The sequence below is a fragment of the Barbus barbus genome, assembly GCF_936440315.1.
Source record: "Barbus barbus genome assembly, chromosome: 10".
NCBI lineage: Eukaryota > Metazoa > Chordata > Actinopteri > Cypriniformes > Cyprinidae > Barbus > Barbus barbus.
The window spans coordinates 3,415,028-3,434,519 of record NC_136738.1 but is presented as its reverse complement, the minus strand read 5'-3'; the positions used below and the strand labels follow the sequence as shown (position 1 = coordinate 3,434,519).

The following is a 19,492-nucleotide window of genomic DNA, read 5'->3' as shown; positions in this document are numbered from 1 at the left end:
AAGTCCCTTAAAATGTTATCTTTTTATAACGAGACAACGTTATTTGTGAAAAAAAAAATCATGTGGTGCGACTCTCCAGAAACTGGCGCAACTCCAAAAACTTTCTGAATTCATAATTTATAACATTTTTAAAAACACTTTTTATATATTTTACAACTTAAATTTTTACATGATGGTTACACCACATGACATTCAGAGTCATTACATTTAAATGTGAATGGTAAGAATATTTTTCAAAAACTTTTCCTTGTATAATGCTTATGATTAGACCATTAGTTATTGTTCATACAACTGACATGAATATTTTAGATCTTCTCCGTGGACTCTTAAACGGCTGTTTGCAAACCCGAGTTTATATCGATCAGGGGGTGGTGTTGAGCATGGGATATGGTGCACAGTCTCTAGGGTCTGGGCAGAAGAAGATGTCCCCATTTACAGCTCTAAAAATAGCCCTCTAAGCCACGATCTCATTGAGAAGAGAGGGACCGCAGGCACGGGCACGAGCCAGAGCCGGCCGCAGTCTTGCCCACAGACAGTCTGGAAACAGGAGGCTGAGATTACTGTAGCCAGCAGGAGAGGCCCGTCTGTGGGTTTGGAGGAGGCGGGCGTAAAGCATGGGTGGGTTTCAGCTTTCCAATAGCAATAAGTTCTCTCTGTTTTTCCCATATGCTCAGAAAAACAACCTCCTCGTGTAACAGGGGTCAGTCACACAAGGTTTTTTTTTTTTTACATTCTCTAACGTCATTGTTGTCATTCACTGCAGTCTGTCCTAGCATAGGATGTCGCTTGTAATAAAGCCACCTAGCCGTTGCCTTAACTCATCTGTCGTTAACCCACATATTGCCTGATACAGAATAGTTTGGTACAATGTGTCATACAAACAAGAACAAAATGGAGCGCACCACAAAAGAGCATGACAGCTCCAGGCTTAGGGTGTCGATTAGCCAGATCAGTGGATTGGTCACTACGCTAAAAAGAAAAAAATCCCAGCCAATCAAACAGGGCTGCAACCACTACAGACATTAAGGGTGCACATTAATAATCAAGAGATTCTTAAACTTTTACATTTTGTCTACAGATCTTAAATATTTGTTTACATGCCTACAATCACAACCACTATGTCAGCTTATGGATACATTAAATACAGCAGAAATATACCAGGGTTCCTGTTTATTTCCTTTTTCTCAGTCTTATTTCCTTCAGACAATTTATCTGAGGTATTTCCTAGTATTTTAATGCGATAGCTTTTAATGAGTAGGGTGTGAACCCAAAATGTGCCGCACATCATTGCACGTCTATGCAACAATGCCAAATGCAACTAACCACATATTCATGCACCAGTTATATTTTTTCCCCAGTGTTTGTTCATGTGTTGAGCTCATAAAACACATTTACTGCTGTCCGTTTACAAAATTCCCAGTTTTCCTGTGCATTTCCAATTTAATTACTTATGTTTTGAAAACTCAAAATTCAAAACTACCAGAAGGGCTGCAGGAAGCCGGAGGAGTAAAGAGCTATGCAAAATGCAACTAACCACATATTCGTGCATAATTCAGAAAGAAAAATGAATAAGCTCAACAACTCAAAGGGAGGAGAAAATAAATATATAATGTTCAAAATGTAAAATAGCTAATATTGAATGAATGAACCAAATATTTCTTACTTTTAGGATAAACAATTATGATATGATATGAGATATAATAACAATTATATTCTAATACCTTGATTTAAACCAAAAATGCATTATAATAATTTCATAACTCAAAAGATTTCACAACTGCGCTACCCCCAAAAAATGTTGGTAAGTGGCTCCTATTCCTTATGTTCCCACATGTTAATATCCCCAAAACTATCCTCTATATAACCCCCACTGAACCCAGGAGGGCTGGATTTCTCTATTGAGAATCTGATAGGCCTGTTTGGGGTGTGTGAAGGAGGGACAAAAGGTCTCAGAGCTGCTGGCTGCAGCGTCCACTCCGACACACTAACCAGGCCTGTGGATAACAGGCGTGTAACATAATACGACAAGCAAGGATGTGGCAGACAACAAGGCTATTAACAGTGATTTGCTTCTGTCTAGTGAACTTGGCTAAAGAACAGTGAAAACTAGCACAGTTTAGTCAATAATCAATGTTTGGTTATATTCAAAGGACATTCAAACTTCAGCTTTGATTTGAAGACAGTGATATTTCAGTCTGTTTATCAGATGTTTGATATGATCTACTGTGATCGCTGATGAATAGCATGTTGTTTGGCTCACCTCCGGTACGTCCCTGGCCCACCTGTACGGCAGGGTGCAGGCTGCCTTCATTGTTGAGCAAGTGAGGAAGATGGTGGTAGATATTTGGCACCTGGAGGGGCTTCCTGTGAGCCAACTCCTTCAGCAACTTCTGTGTCTCATCTGTAAGAAACCAGAGTACTTCAGCACTCTTACAATACACAGTGCTTAACAAATTTATTAGACCACCAACCAATGTAAGATTTGTGCCACAGCCGCCCTAAACTAACACTATTGGCGATTACAATTTTTTTTTTCTGTTTCTGTAATGGTTAATTCACACCAGTATGTGTCCGCTCTTTAGTCACAGTATGCTAAAATATAATTATTGTTCACTCAAATTACTGATCCTCAGAACTTAGGCAAAGGCAAATCAAACAATACTCAAGGTACAACTGCATTATGAAGTCGAAGACAGCTGTTCCTTGGAAATTTAACAATCCCCCCCACACTTCAATTCAAGTTTGGCTTTGTCTAATTTTCAAATCCTTTTTTTTTTATTCAAAGCTTTTAATGCTATAATTCACTTCATAGTTGGGTTGCTTTTGTTCATGGCTTATAACTTTATTTGAATCCCTATGGGAAAAATAAATAGAAAAAAATTCTTGAACAGGCACTGCTGCCCTCTTTAATAACATGTAGGTAAATAAACTGCTTGCTAAATACAAAACAGGAAGCAGCTATACAAAGGATATATATGTGGAACATATGCCAGTTCACTGCATGACAGATAATAATAATACAGTGATCAACTCTTTTGTGTAGATCCATGTTAACATGCAGTAACCTGAGAAGTTGGAGAGAGCATCTTTGCTGCCGTTGGTCTCCGCGATGGCCCGTCTGAACTGCTCGAGGATGGCGTTGAGCTCAGAGGAGCGCTGCAGGGTTCGGTGCTCCGCTGCACGCAGACGCTCCCTCAGGGCGTGAAACTCCCTCTGATAGGCTACCAGCTTTTCTACAGAGAGAAGAGGAAGAGTGGACAGAGAGAGAGGCATAACGTGAGGTCATTAAAATGAAGCATTACATGAAAAACTCAAACTTAAAAACAAAAATTAGACAGCCTTTCTAACTGAAACAAGTTTAATTTGAAAAACTAAAATTACTGAAACTAAAACAAAAATAAAATAATTTTAGTTAAATGAAAAAAATATATATAAAATTGACACAAAGACAAACCAGTAAAACTAAAATTTAAGTGAAAAAAGCTAATAATATGAATAACACTAAATGACACTGCTAGGCAAGCAAAAATGAGATGTACAATTAATACTCTTAATTCTATTTCGTGAACAACTAAAAATAAGTGATTTCAAATGACAGCACTTAACCAACATCAGGGGTAAGATGACAAAAGTAGAAGTTGAGTCCTTGGAGATTATGCGAACAACTTACATTTACATACAAATATAAATATTAACAAACGAGAGACAACACAAACAAATATTCCAGCCTTATTGTGCTGGATTATTGTGATTATTATTATTGTGCTGGACCATTATTTGAAGTTTTATTTTCATATACCAAAGACAAGGGTTAATTTTCAAAATATCAGGATGTATTGAAATAATTTATAATAGTGTAACAGTATTTGGAGGTAAAGCTCAGTGACACATCTGGGTAAACATGTCCAAATTTATCTAGACCTGTATATACTCGCTTGGACATAAAATTGATTTTGCTTACCATTAAAAAAATTAAGAAGTATTTTGCATGAAAACGCTTCATTAATTTTCAAGATCAGGTGACTATAAAATGAAAAACCACTTGCTAAATGACACTTAAACAACAATTCTGTCACGACTAAATAAATGTGCCCTTTTAAATTGTTAGGTGTTTTGCATAAAACTGCTGCTAGGCTACAAAAAAGCTCAATGAACATTAACATGAAATTGTCACAAGTTTGAGGCTGAAAAAAATAACCTCCTAAATGTAAAGAAACTACAGTTGAACTAAAGTCAGCAAAAGCCTTATTTTCAGGAAGCAGACCTGCCTGCCTTTTCCTGTTTGCATCATAGTTGCTCTGAGACATGGGGTTACTTCCAGGAAGGTTATCTTTCTGCTGCTCAGTATGAAAAGGAGCGAGAGAAGAATAGAGAGAGAGAGAGAGATTGTGGTCTGAGGCTGTGCCAGTGGGAAGTGCCCTCTGCTTGAGCAGATTAGCCTTGGGTCTTTATTTGCAGACTCAACATGCTGCGAGTCAGACCTCACCCTGAAACAAGACCTTGCCTTTAATGCATCTGAAAGGGTCTCGGAGCTTCATGAAGCTCAATGTTTTGGTCTCTACACACAATGGAGACAGTACTGACTGAAACAAAACCTTTCGGTCAATCAACTTTGATTTTCTTTAGCGAATCCAAAAGCTCAATTTCTGTGAGAATGTTCACGTCCAATTTGCCACAAGAGCATCAATTTGTGTCTACGTAGAAATGTCAGTCTCTTCACACAGACAGGAGCCTGATCGCTTTGAACTTCTGCTATGACAGCTGAAGAATGACGGTTTGTTTGACCTCAGCAAGTCTCTCACAGGTTTCTTCTTGATCTCTCTTTTATCCTCAGCTTCTACATTCCCAGCAAGCTCTTCATATTACCACGGAGGGGGTTTTGTAAGGATCCAGCATCTCAGCATTTCAGTTTCCCCTTCAGCTACAGTAGTGCAGGGTTTACATCCTGTGTTCTTGACTTGCATTTCTTTTTATAAATGGATTTAAATGGGGCTTTCTTCAACTCTGGGCTCTTTTGGACTCTTAACATACTTTTTGCACTCTTACTAATTCATTAACTAGTAATGTGTGTACTAAAACTGTCCAGCAGTGTAAGAAAATCAAATGAAAACTTTTTCTGAATGCTTCTACAACGTCTCAAATTTGAAACATTTGCAAATAAAATGCCCAAGAAGCTAGTTTCACAGCTGCATATAATTATTTGTATGTCGCTTTGGATGAAAATGTCTGCTAAATGAATGAACATAAAAATTTAATTGTAAAACAATATATATTTTTAAACTTTCCGTTTTGCGAAACTAGAGAAAATTACAGCTTGACTGGGAAATATGATGTACCACACAAATATTTTGTTCATAGATTATATCTTTTTTGTTTTCTTCACACATTACACTGCCAATTAAAAGTTTGATTAAAAAGAAAAGTTTAAAGAAATGACACTTATTCACCAAGGATGCATTCACTTTATTAAAAGTGACAGTATAAAACCATTTATAATATTACAAAAAGATTCTACTTCTTTTAAGGCAGTTTTGCTGTTCAGATGCAGTTTACACACAAAAGTGTAGCAGTTGCTAAACCAGTTTAGATCTGATTAATGCAGGCATGCTGTAATACCCCATTAAAATACAACCATGGGATCACAACTGTGCTCAACACTATATTACTGATCACGCTGAACTGTTACTGAACTGCAAACAATCAGCCAGTGCTGCTGGGAAACTCTCATATTCCCAAAGATAATGACTTTAGTATGTCGGAGAGTAAAGGCACTCCATCCAACAATAACAAGAGCATCACATTACACGTTTGTTAGCAGATCAGCAGATTTTCATAACACATCTGACACCATCGGCAAACAAAAATGTAAATGTTAGGCCTGTGTGACTATAAAGAAATCAACACTGCCCTAAGTGTGTTCAAGCTTCTAGGTTGTAATCCGAATTAAGAAGGCACACTTTAAAGAGCTGCAGGCCTATTATATGTTAGTCTGTCTCAGACACACACAAGCTCGTATACGTTAAATAAGATGCAACACAGTGCCGCAGCTCCTGGGCAGAGAGCTTGTTGAGTGATGTACAAGAGAGAATGGATGCAGCTGTTGCCATCCTTAAGGGCTTTACACAGCACACAGGATGAGAAAGGTGTTTTGGCTCAAACAAGAACACATACTGAACAGCTCGGTACTCATTTTAAAACATCTATGCACACTGGGATACATTAGACAGAAGAAATTAATACTTTCATTCAGCAATTAAACTGATCAAGTCATTCATAATGTTACAAAAGATTTCCATTTCACATAAATGCTATTACTTTGAATCGTGAGGGGGAAAAAAATTGTGGACTACACAAAAAAGTAGCCAAACAGTTTTTAACATTGACAACAATAATGTTTTTGAGCAGCAAAAAGGCATAATAAAATGATTTCAGAAGGATCATGTGACACTAAAGACTAGAGTAATGATGAGAACAATTACTTTAAATTGTAATATTTCACTATATTACTGTTTTTACTGTATTTGATCAAATGTATGCAGCCTTGGTGAATATAAGACAGACCATCTTTCAATAACAACAACAAAAAATCAACTCACTTTCTCAACTCAAAGCTCCCTTCTCAGTACACTCAGATCATTCATGCCGAAAAAACAGCTCCTTTTGGAAATTTTCATGATATTGACGTCAGAACCTGAGCACTTCACTTCACCTGTGTTTACATATCAACGTCTCTGCAGTATTTAGCAACTTCACCATCCTGAAGAGTGACAGTTATACATGAAGCTAGCCAACTCAATTTAAAGTCTTACAGTGTCATAATGTGAATAAATGATGGACGACGAGGCCGAGCTACAATCACATTACAAGTCTGTTAGTCAGACTTCACAAAAACTGACTGGTATGATTTAGCATTACAAATTATTGCACTAGTCTGCCAAAATACTGGCCTCATACATATGATATTTTGGTCATTCTGATGTAATTAACATAAAACTGTTTTTTCCCCCAATTTTTTATTATTAACAGAAGCCGCCTGTGACTGACTGACTGCATGCATACATACATAATTGAATTAACCTGATGTCATGCAATTTCCAGAATTTGATATTCTACAATAAAAACCACTAGAATAGATGACTTTTCTAATAGTTCTTTACTGCACTGCAACATGATGCCAGCATCAGATTATAGCTAATTTTGCAAGAATCTACTAACCAGCCATGAAGGACAGTCGGCCTTTAAATCACCATTACCCTAGTATCTGTCTCAACCACAGAAAGTCCATTCAATATCCTGACAGACTGCAGCCACTTTAAATGGATTAGCACATAAACTGTTGCACATCCCAGTAATCTTGTCATCTTTTCCCCTGCCCCTCCGGCCTCTACCCAGATGTTCATATAGAAAGTGCATGTGATGGATGAGCCAAAGTGTGTGTGCAAATCCTCTGAATTTCGGTGATTGTGTTTCAAGGCACGTCGAACCTGTCTGTGTATAATACAGAAGTATACAAAAGTCCCAACCTAGTTTTAAAATCCATTTGGTGTTGGATTAAGCTTACTTTACTAAAAGCTGTTGATTTACATACTGAGGACAAAAAATGGACACATTGTCCAATCACGCTGTCAACCACCCTGCCAACAGCATGCTAATGAACCGCTCTAAGGAAAATAACCTTAATACTGAACCAAATGGGGGATGTTCCTCCTGTATTTTTTTACTCTTAAACATATTGGATGTCTCTTGATGCACAATATCTTATATCACCAAAATGCAGACACATGCTCTGGTTCATCATCCAGAAACACATCTGGAGGCATCATAGCAATCAGTGTATTTGACAACAGAAAACAGCATTAGCAACCCATTAAACGTGACATTTGCACAAGTGAAAGATAATACTGAGGTGAAATTTATTTAGGGCAATAGCTGATTTTATCCATCGGGATTTGACTGGCGTCTAAAGAGGTGAAATACTGCAATGAAATAAGAAATATTGCAGTCATCCGTACATTAATCATACAATAAATGCTGTGTTCCCTATAACGAATGGCTGAGTGTACATTAGCCCACTTATTATAATGCTACTTAAATATGCAAGAATAAGAGTGTAGAATGATATAATAGACAATAAACCGTCACAGTTATTTACGAAAAATACAGTTATTATAGGAAAAATATTTTTTTTTTTAGAAAAGATTACTTGACTGATGAATGCCGTGATTGACCAATCAGAATAAAGTATTTGATTGTTGATTAAAGGTGCAGTCACATTAGTGAAACAGATTTTTTCTATGAAAAAAAGCCACTGTCCAGCACTGCATGAAGCAACACTCAAGCAGAAGTCATTTTCAAACCAAGCACTTTGTTGGTCGATGCTGAAATTCACATGACCATCTTGATCACGAGCAACGTCTGCATGAGCAACTTTTTGCCCAGTCATGAAACATTCGGATTATGTAGCTAGCTTCTTATTGAAATGACTAGATTTCACTTATTAAACTTCGCACTTTAAAAGTGCTTTTTCCCAGCTATGGGGCCTCGGTTATAAAAAGAGATGTTTCTGAGACAGAAAAAGCATAGGTATCAATTTTATGTGCTGTAAATTTGTTATTGTAGGCAGAGCTACTGGTTTTAGGTGAAGACAGTGTAGTGTGAATGACCATGTGACCTTTTCTTTATTCTTCTGCAGCTGTGAAAGCTCTTCCCGACCCCTCTCAAACCCAAACGCACTTCAGGAGCGCTGCTCCAGCCTTTCACTCGCGCCCCTCAGGGATTACTCAGGGTGAGCACTGAAATTTGTCATGAGAAAAAAATAAAGTCACTCACAGAGGACATCAGTGGAAAAATTTAACCTGTGGAACAGCGGAGAGAACAGAGAGCCTTCAGAGGGACTGGCTTTGTTCTGTCGTGTGATGGAGAAACGCACTACAGAGAACAAAAGATGAAAGTCCACAGGCAACCACATCAGCAAGAGAAAAAACAAAGCTGCTTAAGACCCCGAAGCAAGGTGAAGCCAAGAAGACTTTCAAACGGCATCATGAAATATGAATCAAAGTGCCGAAATGCAGTTCAGTTCCATCATGGGAATATAAGTTGATGTTCTCAAGGGGCCAGCAAGTCCAGAAAGTCTCTCAGCTCTCAAGGTTTTTGGGTGAAACTCCTGGAAAGTCAACATGAAAAAGAAATTCTGGACAGCAAATTCTACACAGGGATGAGTGTTTAACCAATAACAATAACAGCACCCTTCAAGCTGTCACCTGCATGCAAACATGAAATATCTATCATACAGCAGTAATCCTTCACAGGTTTTGCATTCCACTGTGCTGCTTTTCCATTGCTTTGTCTACGTAAACATGCGTTTGATGGATGTGTTTGTCCATTGCTCTCGCGTCTTGCGTAGGGTCTCATATATGAAACACAGTGCTCGAGGAAATCGAGTCTCAACTTTGCGTTTTATCCCATTCCACTGCCTGCATCTTGTGTTTTCCAATGCAAAAACGCCTTCTGTGTGAATAGTCCATCAGGAATTAGCCGGATCATGTAAAATGGGCCAGACCGCATGACAGTTTGCTAAAACAAAGTAAGAATAGCCATTTAACCAATATTCAGCATTACCCAAATGCCTGTGTGACCTAGATGACGTCAGCTGAAACAGAAAAGTCATTACATTTTAAACAAACATTACCAAAGATTTTTCTTTAGAGCAACATGCACCAATGAATCATTCACGATTAGACTGGAAGTGTGCATTAAGAAATTAAAAACGGTCAAATATGATTGCATGTTGCACCAGATAAGCCTAACCCCACAGGAAACAGATGAGTTTATCATTATTAAACAGAACGCCTCTAGTTGCTTTAGACTGGAAATTAAATTTCACTATTTTTTAATAAACACTGAATATTAGAGGAACAGAAAGTTTTTTTTTTGTTTTTTTTTAACTCACAGAACACACACACAAACACTTTTGAGAATCACTGGGACCAGAGTCCAAAGCAGCACAAAAGTCATCGGTGGGTGTGTGTGTGTGTGTGTTTCAGCGTCTTTAGAGGACAAAGTCACATGCTTTTAACACATGGTTCCAACAAGGACAGAGTGCAGAGATCAAAATCCAAAGGGATATGGAAAGTTCACAACATCTAACACACAATAAATAAGAAACAGGGCAAGAGTTGCTGTTGATTGCAGCCAAGATCGCCACACCCAAGGAAATGAGCCCACCCTGTTTATCTGCACGGCTCACTTACTGTAACTTCAATCTTTATAACCTTCAGAAATCTCTTCCCAACAGTACAGTATGACTGCACAGATGGGATCACAAGGTACTACATTAGTAATTAGCATTTATGGCCTTTTACCCTTCGGACTTCAACATCCCTTGTCAAAAGCACTGTATGGCTGGATTTATATTATCATTTATTTTAATATATATTAACCTATTAATAATTTAACAAATATAAAGCTGTCAGGATATTTTGGGATTCAAAAAAGTTATAAGCAGAAGCCACAATCTCGAATGGCCAAATATTAAGCATTAAATCAGCCAGAGTGACACTTTTATTACTACATCACACACCATATAAACAAACCATGACATTACTGTGATACCGTGTCCAAAAACACATAATACCAGCATATTTTGTTTTATTCCATACACACACAGAGACAAAAATCAGGGCTGTTGATAAAGCTCTCTGATCATTCACTAAAGTTTATTACTTGATCTTCAAACCAGACCGATGGTGTCAGTTTTCACATGCAGAGTGAAATCTCCAAATCAATCCACTTCACATCATGTTTGAATTCATCACCACTGGGCTTGTTTAAATGACTGACGCTAAACATAAATAGATTATGAATGAGGGAATAAGGAATGCAGATAGAGGAAATGCTCCAAGCCATTGTGTGACACAGTCACTGTGTTGGTCATATGACATGTGGGTGAATTGTTTTGGGAGAGAGAAAGGGCCATGAGCAAGAACAAAGGGAAAGGTAGGGGTTTGGAATGGCTGGGATACAAATGTAGTTCTCAGACCCTACAAACAATGAAAGAGTCACTCTATCTTTCCCCTGTTGGCCAGTTAGCGTATATGCCGGGAAAGAAAGAAAGAAACTGCATTCATTAATTGCAGAGTGTACAGAATGATGGAAATCCTCTATTCTTTTACAAGCAAGGGCCTAAATACAGCTCTGCTTATTCCACAAACAAGGTATATGTAAAAGGTATATCCTCTTTTTCATGTACTGCCCTGTAATAGTGTATTCATCAATTAAAAGTTCCTCTCCTTTGAGAAACTTGAGAGAGCCAAAAAGGATATTTTATGTAAATTCAGTATTCGGTCTTGTATTCTGACTGTTATAATGTTATCTATAGTATTTTTGTTAAAGTCAGCACAGCAGTTCAATATTATTGCATGTTGACAAAGCTAATCTAACTGATAATCTAATCTAAGCTAACTGCCATATTGCGATGCAGATGAGGCATCTGTCACATTTCTTTGCACAGTGTCTTTTCGCTATCTGTCCAGCCCTCATTCCTCTTCCTGTCACTGTGTCCCTCAGATCCGGCCCTGATGAGACACACAAGCTGTCAAGCGCTCCTGGTTCTGCTTACAGTGCTTTCTGGCTCTATTTTGTTCCCATTTTGATGTTTGGACCTCGAGAGCTAATGCTTGGCTCCATTAGCTGTGAGCTTTGATTGGATTAAGCATCTCTGTGAACCGTCAGCGTAATATGGGAGACAGCTATACCGAAAGTAGAACATGGATGGGAATCATGAGGAATCGCCTGCAAGGCTGCATTTATTTGATCAAAAATATAGAAAAAAAGAGTAATATTGTGAAATACTGCTACAATTTAAAGTAATAATATATATCTTAATACATTTTAAATTGTAATTTATACTGTGACGGCACACTGAATTTTCAGAATCATAACTCCAGTCTTTAGAAATAATTCTAATATGCTGATTTGAAGAAACATTTATCATCAATGATGAAAGCAGTTGTGCTACTTAATATTTTTTTTGTGGAAACCATGATGCATTTTTTTCAAGATTCTAACTAATAAAAAATGTAAATAAACAGCATTTATTTTACTGTGTATATGTGACCCTGGATCACAAAACCAGTCTGAAGTCGCTGGAGTATATTTGTAGCAATAGCCAAAAATACATTGCATAGGTCAAAATTATCCATTTTTCTTTTATGCCAAAAATCATTAGGATATTAAGTAAACATCATGTTCCATGAAGATATTTTGTAAATTTCTTACCGTAAATATCTCAAAACTTCAGTTTTGATTAGTGATATGCATTGCTAATAACTTCATTTAGATAACTTTAAAAGGTGATTTTCTCAATTTTTTTTACATCCTCAGATTCCAGATCTCGGCCAAATATTGTCCTATCCTAACAAACCATACATGAATGGAAAGATTATTTATTTAGCTTTCAGATGATGTATAAATCTCAATTTAGAAAAATTGACACTAGAAAATATTTACATGTATATTTATAAACGTAACATTTTTCTTAAATATATACATGCATGTGTGTGTATTTATATATACATCATAAATATACACAGTACACACACATATATTATGTATACAAAAACTTATTTTGGATGCGATTAATTGCTTGATAGCGCTAATACAAAGAGAACAAACCCCATATATAAGTAGGGCTGGGCGGTATATCAAGTTTGAACTGCTGCGGAGAAAGTGCATAATCCAATTTGTTCCAAACATGTAACAAGCTTTAAATGAAAGGCTCTAAAATGGAGACCAATAACTGACTAAAATATACATTTTGCTGAAATATTTGTAGTTGGACAATAAATGTGATATATGTAGAATTTTAAACCTACAATAAGTCTATTTGTATGTAATGGGCTAATCAAAATAGCCTGTTTACTCAATTAGTCTAGTCTCTGCTGTTTTATTGTTTTATTAGTAAATTTAACTTCTGCTTTAAAAAGCATTATTTTTGTTTTTAGATTGCAATGTTACAATGTTAGAATGTAAAGTGATTTTAACCCTTTTTGCACATAATATGCGCCTACATGGTTACATTTACTTTATTTGGTTTAAACCAAACACAAAATACCGAGATATATACCGTATACCGCAAATCAGCCCAAAAATACCGAGATATGAATTTTTGCTCAGCCCGATATATAAGGTTAAGAGATATTTTTGCTCATGTGTACAGAAACGTATGAACAACAATAAAAGTTGGTATTGGCTTTAAACAGCTAAATAACGATAGATTGACCCTTTCAGAAATAATTATAATAAAACGTTCTAATAATGAAACAAAACCAAACTGTTCCAGTATTTTCTGGTTCTCGATTCCCAACCCTACAGAGAAATAACGTACCACATTTTTTTCAAACTCCACAGCACCTGACATAAGAGTGTGAGAGAAAGACAGAGCGAGGTGACACAGGGAGGCCAATAACACCTGCCAGGAATGACAGCACAGGAATTCAAGCGACAGCTCTCGAGAACTGCCGCCGTTGGCACTGGAGACATGAGTACGTGAGGTGGTGAAGCTGAAAAATGTCAAGGGCTGGAAACTTACAAGGACTTAGCGACGATGAATGTGTTCTCCAGCCTAATATGGAGGAAGAATGGAGGGGATGCCACAGTGATAAGAGTGTAATGGTGACTCAATGAGGACTCGTCTGGAATGCTGACAGCAGAATGATCCTGGAGGCAAAATAGGGAATTGTGCATCACTCAGAACGAGATGATGGTTATTAATGAGAGCATCGGCAAGTCAGAGAGATCCAGTTCTTTGCATGGTGAAACTCTCGCGAGTTCATTTGCTTTCCATTATAAATCTCTGTGTTTCTCTCTCAGCAGTGTGCTTAACACAACCCCCTCGCTCTCCTTCTCTCCTCTTGACAGTGCACGCGTGGGCTCCTCCCGAAGAAAAACAATCCAGCCCCAACAAAAGCACAAGCAGTAAGTACTGTATATGTGATGAGCGCTGAGTCTCTCTTCTCCGTGAGCTTCATTAGAAAACTGCGGCCTTCCTCACCGCTTCTCCTTGGCTAATCACGCCTTCCTGGCCTGCTATTTTTGGCCCATTGTGCTTTCCACACACCCTGAGGATGCAAAGCCTCTGTGGGCTCAGCGGAGCAGGATAAAAGAAAATAGGAGGAATAAGGCAACGGTGCCGTTCATTTTAACCTCTGGTACTATAACAGGAGAGCAGCGGAATGATGTAAAGTGCCATCTAATTAGGGCTGCACGATTAATCGAAAAAATATCGATTCATACATAAATAGTAGATTAATTCACCAATCCATCATAAATCTTGATCACTTGTCTCCTCTCCCTCATTGGCCACGGTCCGCTGTCACTCACGTGACGTGTAACAAGGCGGCAGACCTAAACGGAGTCAATAGGCACGTTCGCAGAATGATCACCGTATGACATCAAAGTACCACGAGAGCGATAAGAAAGCAGTCTTTCTTTCTAAAAAAGCTATATTTTTATTTATTATTGTTAATGTTCTCTTATGTTCAACAACTTAAAGCTTTAAAATTATTCAATTTAAGGGGTCTAAAATAAAGAAAAGAGACTTTTTTTTGTTACTCCAGTACTTTATTATACTGAATGTCCTGTGTTTTTTTTTTTTTTTTTTTTGTACTTGAGTGCAATACATTTTGGTTGAAAAAATGAGAATCGTGTAAGAGAATCGTGATCTCAATTCCCATGGAGAAAAATCGTGATTCACATTTTAGCAAGAATCGTGCAGCCCTACATCTAATTACTGGTTTGATTTAGCAGTCCCTTTTATCCAAAGCAACTTTTAGCAGGCATATTAAAGTGACCCCTGGAGCAACCTAGGGTTAAGTGCCTCGATCAAGGGCATAAGAAAGATACACAGATCAGCCCTATGAGCTCTAAATATATAACCTTTCAGTTAAGATGCCAAATCTTTAACCATGCCATAGTGAAGTAAAAAACCTGGTTCTTAGAAATACTGCTAATCAATGCAAACATACAGTAAAATTAGTAAGATTTTGAAATATTAAATAACTGTTTCTCTTTCAATATATATTCAAATGTCATTTATTTTTGTGATGGCAAAGCTGAATTTTCAGCATCATTACTCCACTCTTCAGTGTCACATGATCCGTCTAATATGATGATTTGCTGCTCAAAAAACATTTTTTATATATATATCAATGTTGAAAACAGTTGTGCTGCTTAATATCTTTTGTGAAAACAATTATAACATTATACAATGTATTTACTGTCACTTTGATCAATTTAATGAATCCTTACTAAATGATCATTCGTTCAAGATTTTTTACTGAGCACCTATTTTAGAACTGCAGAGTACATTGTTTTACTATATTATATAATAATTACCAAAATACTGTAAAATAATGTTGCTGTGGTATTGCAATTGTTATTGATAACAGAGCAATAATTGTAAAGTTGACTAAATGACTCCATCCCCTCTCCCTCTTTCATTAAATCTAAACAAATATTAACATGTGACTTTAACATCATAATGCATCAGAATATCATAACTGAATATTGATTGAATCTTCAGTATGGTGTCTCATAGAAGTGGTTTTGACCATGCTAAGAAATGCTGTGAGTTTGTACTTATTTATGATTACACAAAAATTCATTAATTAAAGGATCTGAAATAAAGAATTTCTAATGAAATAGATATTTTATATAAAGTGGAAATATTTTATAATGATAGGACTCAGCACAGCCATATTTAACTGTATTAAATACAGTTCGCCGTACACATGTACAAATCAATTACTATGACAATGCTAGGCCACAAACACCCACAAAAAACTTCAGATCTGCTGAACTTCTAATCAGGCTGAACCTTGAACCTTAGAAGGCAATAACGAAGCAATCAGGCTGAACTGAAAACATTGTAAATGTGTTTCCCTATACAAACACCACTCAATATTATGCAGATCGGGCCTGACAGAGAAAAGGCAACAGAGCAGCAAGTCAATGCAAGAATTATTCAGACCTGAGTGGCATCAAACTATGAAATAATGAGTCACTATATGCCCTCGGTGACCAGGCTTCCGAGGTGTGCACATATGTGGGAGGGTTTCATGTCAATGAATACAGTGACCTTTCTCTCAAAGATTTTCCCAGCTGACTCTGATATTCAACTGCTAAAGTTGTACATCACAATTTTTTGGATTTAGCTTACATTTCTGAGATCGGTCCAATGAGCTGACACACAAGTGTCTCTTTGTGCCTTTAAGCGATAAACATAATCTTCAACAAATGAACAGCTTCTCAACGACAGGTTGAATATGATATTATAAAACAGGTTTTTGGGGGAGAGGGAATTTTTCAGATTCCTCTCCAGGACTGTAGTCTAACTTTGAGTCAAAAATCTATATAACTTTATACAGTTGTATGAATAAATGTACAGTAAAAGTCTGTATAATGTAAATGTGGAAAATAGAGACTTTTGAAATTCTTAAAGAATGAAATTCACCAAAAACAAGTGAAAAAAACACCAACCAACTTATACTCTAACCCTAACTTGCATGAAAATGGAATCCAATATCTAAAATATCTGATATCTTACAACATCTCACAGCCATTACAAATGTTTTTCCATTTGCTTGCTTTGGGAATGCAAATTAGGATGAATGCAAATTGGTCAACCTCTAGATTTGGCTAAATCCCAAGGAGAAACAGATGAAAGATCTGAGTTTGGCAAACATCATCAACAAGCATACACAAATGTACGTTCTGCTTTATACAACTAATCAATACACGGATGGATTTAACTAGAGAATGATCGACCATAGAACAATGAGCTGTCAAAATGTGCTCCAGAGCCCATTGATTTCCAACTAGGGTGGTTTGGTATTATCCTAACCTGAAATTCCCCACATCAAGACTTCTCCGGAGTTCGCGTTACACACTTTATGGACAGAAAATATAAAGTTCCTTTAAGATTAATGTCATCTAGTACAGCCAACTGGATGCATTCCCACAACCTGTGGTGCCCAATATCAGTTCACCGACCACCGCTTGTGGGGTTTGAATCTGCAACCTTTTTGGTCACCCAGCTATTTAACCATCAAGCACCTTGCAAAATATTACCACAGTATTCAATAGCTTAGGCCAAAATACCATAGTTACTACAATTAATAGCTTTGATCAAATTTGCACACCTCACCAGTGCTATCAAAAAGTTAAATTTAACAAAAAGAGGATCTTAATCAGTTTGAAGGAACTTGCATATTAACTTGCACTGGCTTTGTGGTCCAGGGGGCGTATTACAGAAAGTTTCTTAAACTTAACTTAAGATATGATGTGTTAAATTAGGTTTTTTCGCAAATTCGTATTACAGAAGCAAATCTTAACTTGATTTGGGATTCTTATCCTATCTTACAAAATAATATCTTATCTCTAGTTAGGAAATCTTAAATGGCATAATCAAGCTCGACAATCCACTCTCAGGTCTGTTATCAAGCAGCCAACACTGCGCGAGCTGCTGATGAGGTAAACAAAAGATACTTCACTTTGAAAATCACCTTTTGCAAAAAAAACGTAAGGCATTAGTCACTTGCACTACAACCAGTAATGCTCCGTGACAATTGTGTTGGTCTCCATAATGGTGGTTGCAGTTTCTGTGCTAACTGTAATATGTTGTGCGGCACTGTAATTACCAAAATATAACACATTTTCAGAGTCCTCCAAGAGTCTTTCTACCATTAAACATCTTCGTTCTTCATTTTTCAACTATTAATAAATGTAATACCATTGTTGGAAAGCACAGTTGTAAGCGTTTTTGTCCAGTTAGCTTTCAAATAATTTTGAAGTTAGGACAGCTGTGGGGTTGTCCCAAAGTTAAGACAGTTTTTAGGGTTTGTCGTCAAGTTAGGAGGTTTCTGTAATACGCCCCCAGGGTCACATTTGATTTCGGACGTTGCAAGCGTTTTATTTTACTCAGTGCTCACTCAGAGTGGGTTTCTCTCATTAGAGCGTGTCAAATTAAAGGGGTCCTATTATGCTCTTTTACAAAGTCTTGATTTTGTTTTGGGGGTGTACTAGAACATGCTCTCATGCTTGGTGGTTCGAAAATCGCATTATTTTTCACATAATTTACATTATTACAATACCTCTCTCCCCAGACTTGCGCAAACGGCTCGATTAGTTCCGGGTTTAATGAAGGCCCGCCTTCCGAAAAACTAAATGTGTTGTGATTGGTTAGCTGTCTCAGTGCGTTGTGATTGGCGAACAGCTTAGACGGCGTTTCAGTATTGCCCCGCCCCTTGCCAAAACAGCAAGTTCGTCAATATTGCCATAGACTTCGTCGGTGTCACGTCATAGCTGTGTGGGCGGAGTCGGCGTGGGGGAAAACGGTTCTTTCCCCCTCATTGGAAAAGCATGGTGTTGACCCAAAATGGTCTACATAAAATAATTTCTGCTGCTCGACAGAGCAAGATACGTTGAAAAACCAAGCCGTATTAGGTCGGACTGTCCATACGGTATCTGTGACTGGACAAACAACCCAACAGAATGGCCACAGGTCTCATTTCCCAACACTTTTTGTTACCAGAGTCTATCAAGAAGAATATCAGTTCAGACCTCGAGAATATTGAACAAGAGGATCGCGCAGAACCTTTGCAAGCACGGATATTGCAAGACATATTAAAGTGGTATGTTATTGTGTTTTTGAGCTAAATCACGTTTTAGATAGGATGTCAACAACAGCTTAAAAATAACTGCATTGACTATGTACAGATAAGTGCAACGGTAATATGTATTATGTTTATTGTTCTTTAATTCTAACATTATAACATGAATTGCACTGAAACTGTTATACAGTTGAATTTATTTATACCATAGTAACATAGACTATTTGTGGCGGCATATATAGATGGTTTCAGCGGCAACAACATAAACAAACGTTACTGCGCATGCGCGCTTTTGTGGCCCTAACTTAACGTCCGTTAGACATCCAAATAGAATCAATAACAGCTAAGCCCCTCTAGAGTAGATTATTTTTTTGATAAGCAAAATATGTTTGCTGCGGAAATCAGACGGATTTATTAAAAATGCTAATTCATTCTCTGCCAGCAGGGCGGGTGAAATAGAAGTTTCGCGGGTAACGGCTGTTGACACAAAGCAGTGCTGAGCTTACAAACCCTACTTCATCAGTAATATAGCATGAAATGACATCGAACATTTTGTAAAAACAGTGTTCCTTCAGAAATACAGTGATATGAAAACACCCGCGCCTCGTTTTGATTTTTAAACGTGCATACGTGCTCATGTTTATTCAACGAAGCCTTTTGGAAAATCGGTCCGTTTTGATATCGTGGCGAGTCGCCACAAATCATATGCGAGATTGACATCCAAAGTTTTCTGAAAATAGTTGGGTTCCTTCAGAAATACAGTGATATGAAAACACCTGCACTTGGTTTTGATTTTGAAAGTGCAGAGCTCAACCAGCCAACCA

The 19,492-nt window shown here is 37.3% G+C and overlaps 1 protein-coding gene across 1 annotated transcript in view; it reads right to left on the bottom strand.

Moving 5' to 3' along the window:
- Positions 1-19,492, bottom strand: part of LOC306876408 (alpha-1,3-mannosyl-glycoprotein 4-beta-N-acetylglucosaminyltransferase A-like) — a 46,238-nt gene that overhangs the window by 25,701 nt on the left and 1,045 nt on the right. Inside the window, exons 3-4 of the mRNA XM_079427542.1 lie at positions 3,066-3,233; positions 2,261-2,401 (exon numbers count right to left, since the gene is read on the bottom strand). Of these exons, the coding sequence (XP_079283668.1) occupies positions 2,261-2,401; positions 3,066-3,233 (309 nt within the window). The remainder of the gene's footprint in view (positions 1-2,260; positions 2,402-3,065; positions 3,234-19,492) is intronic.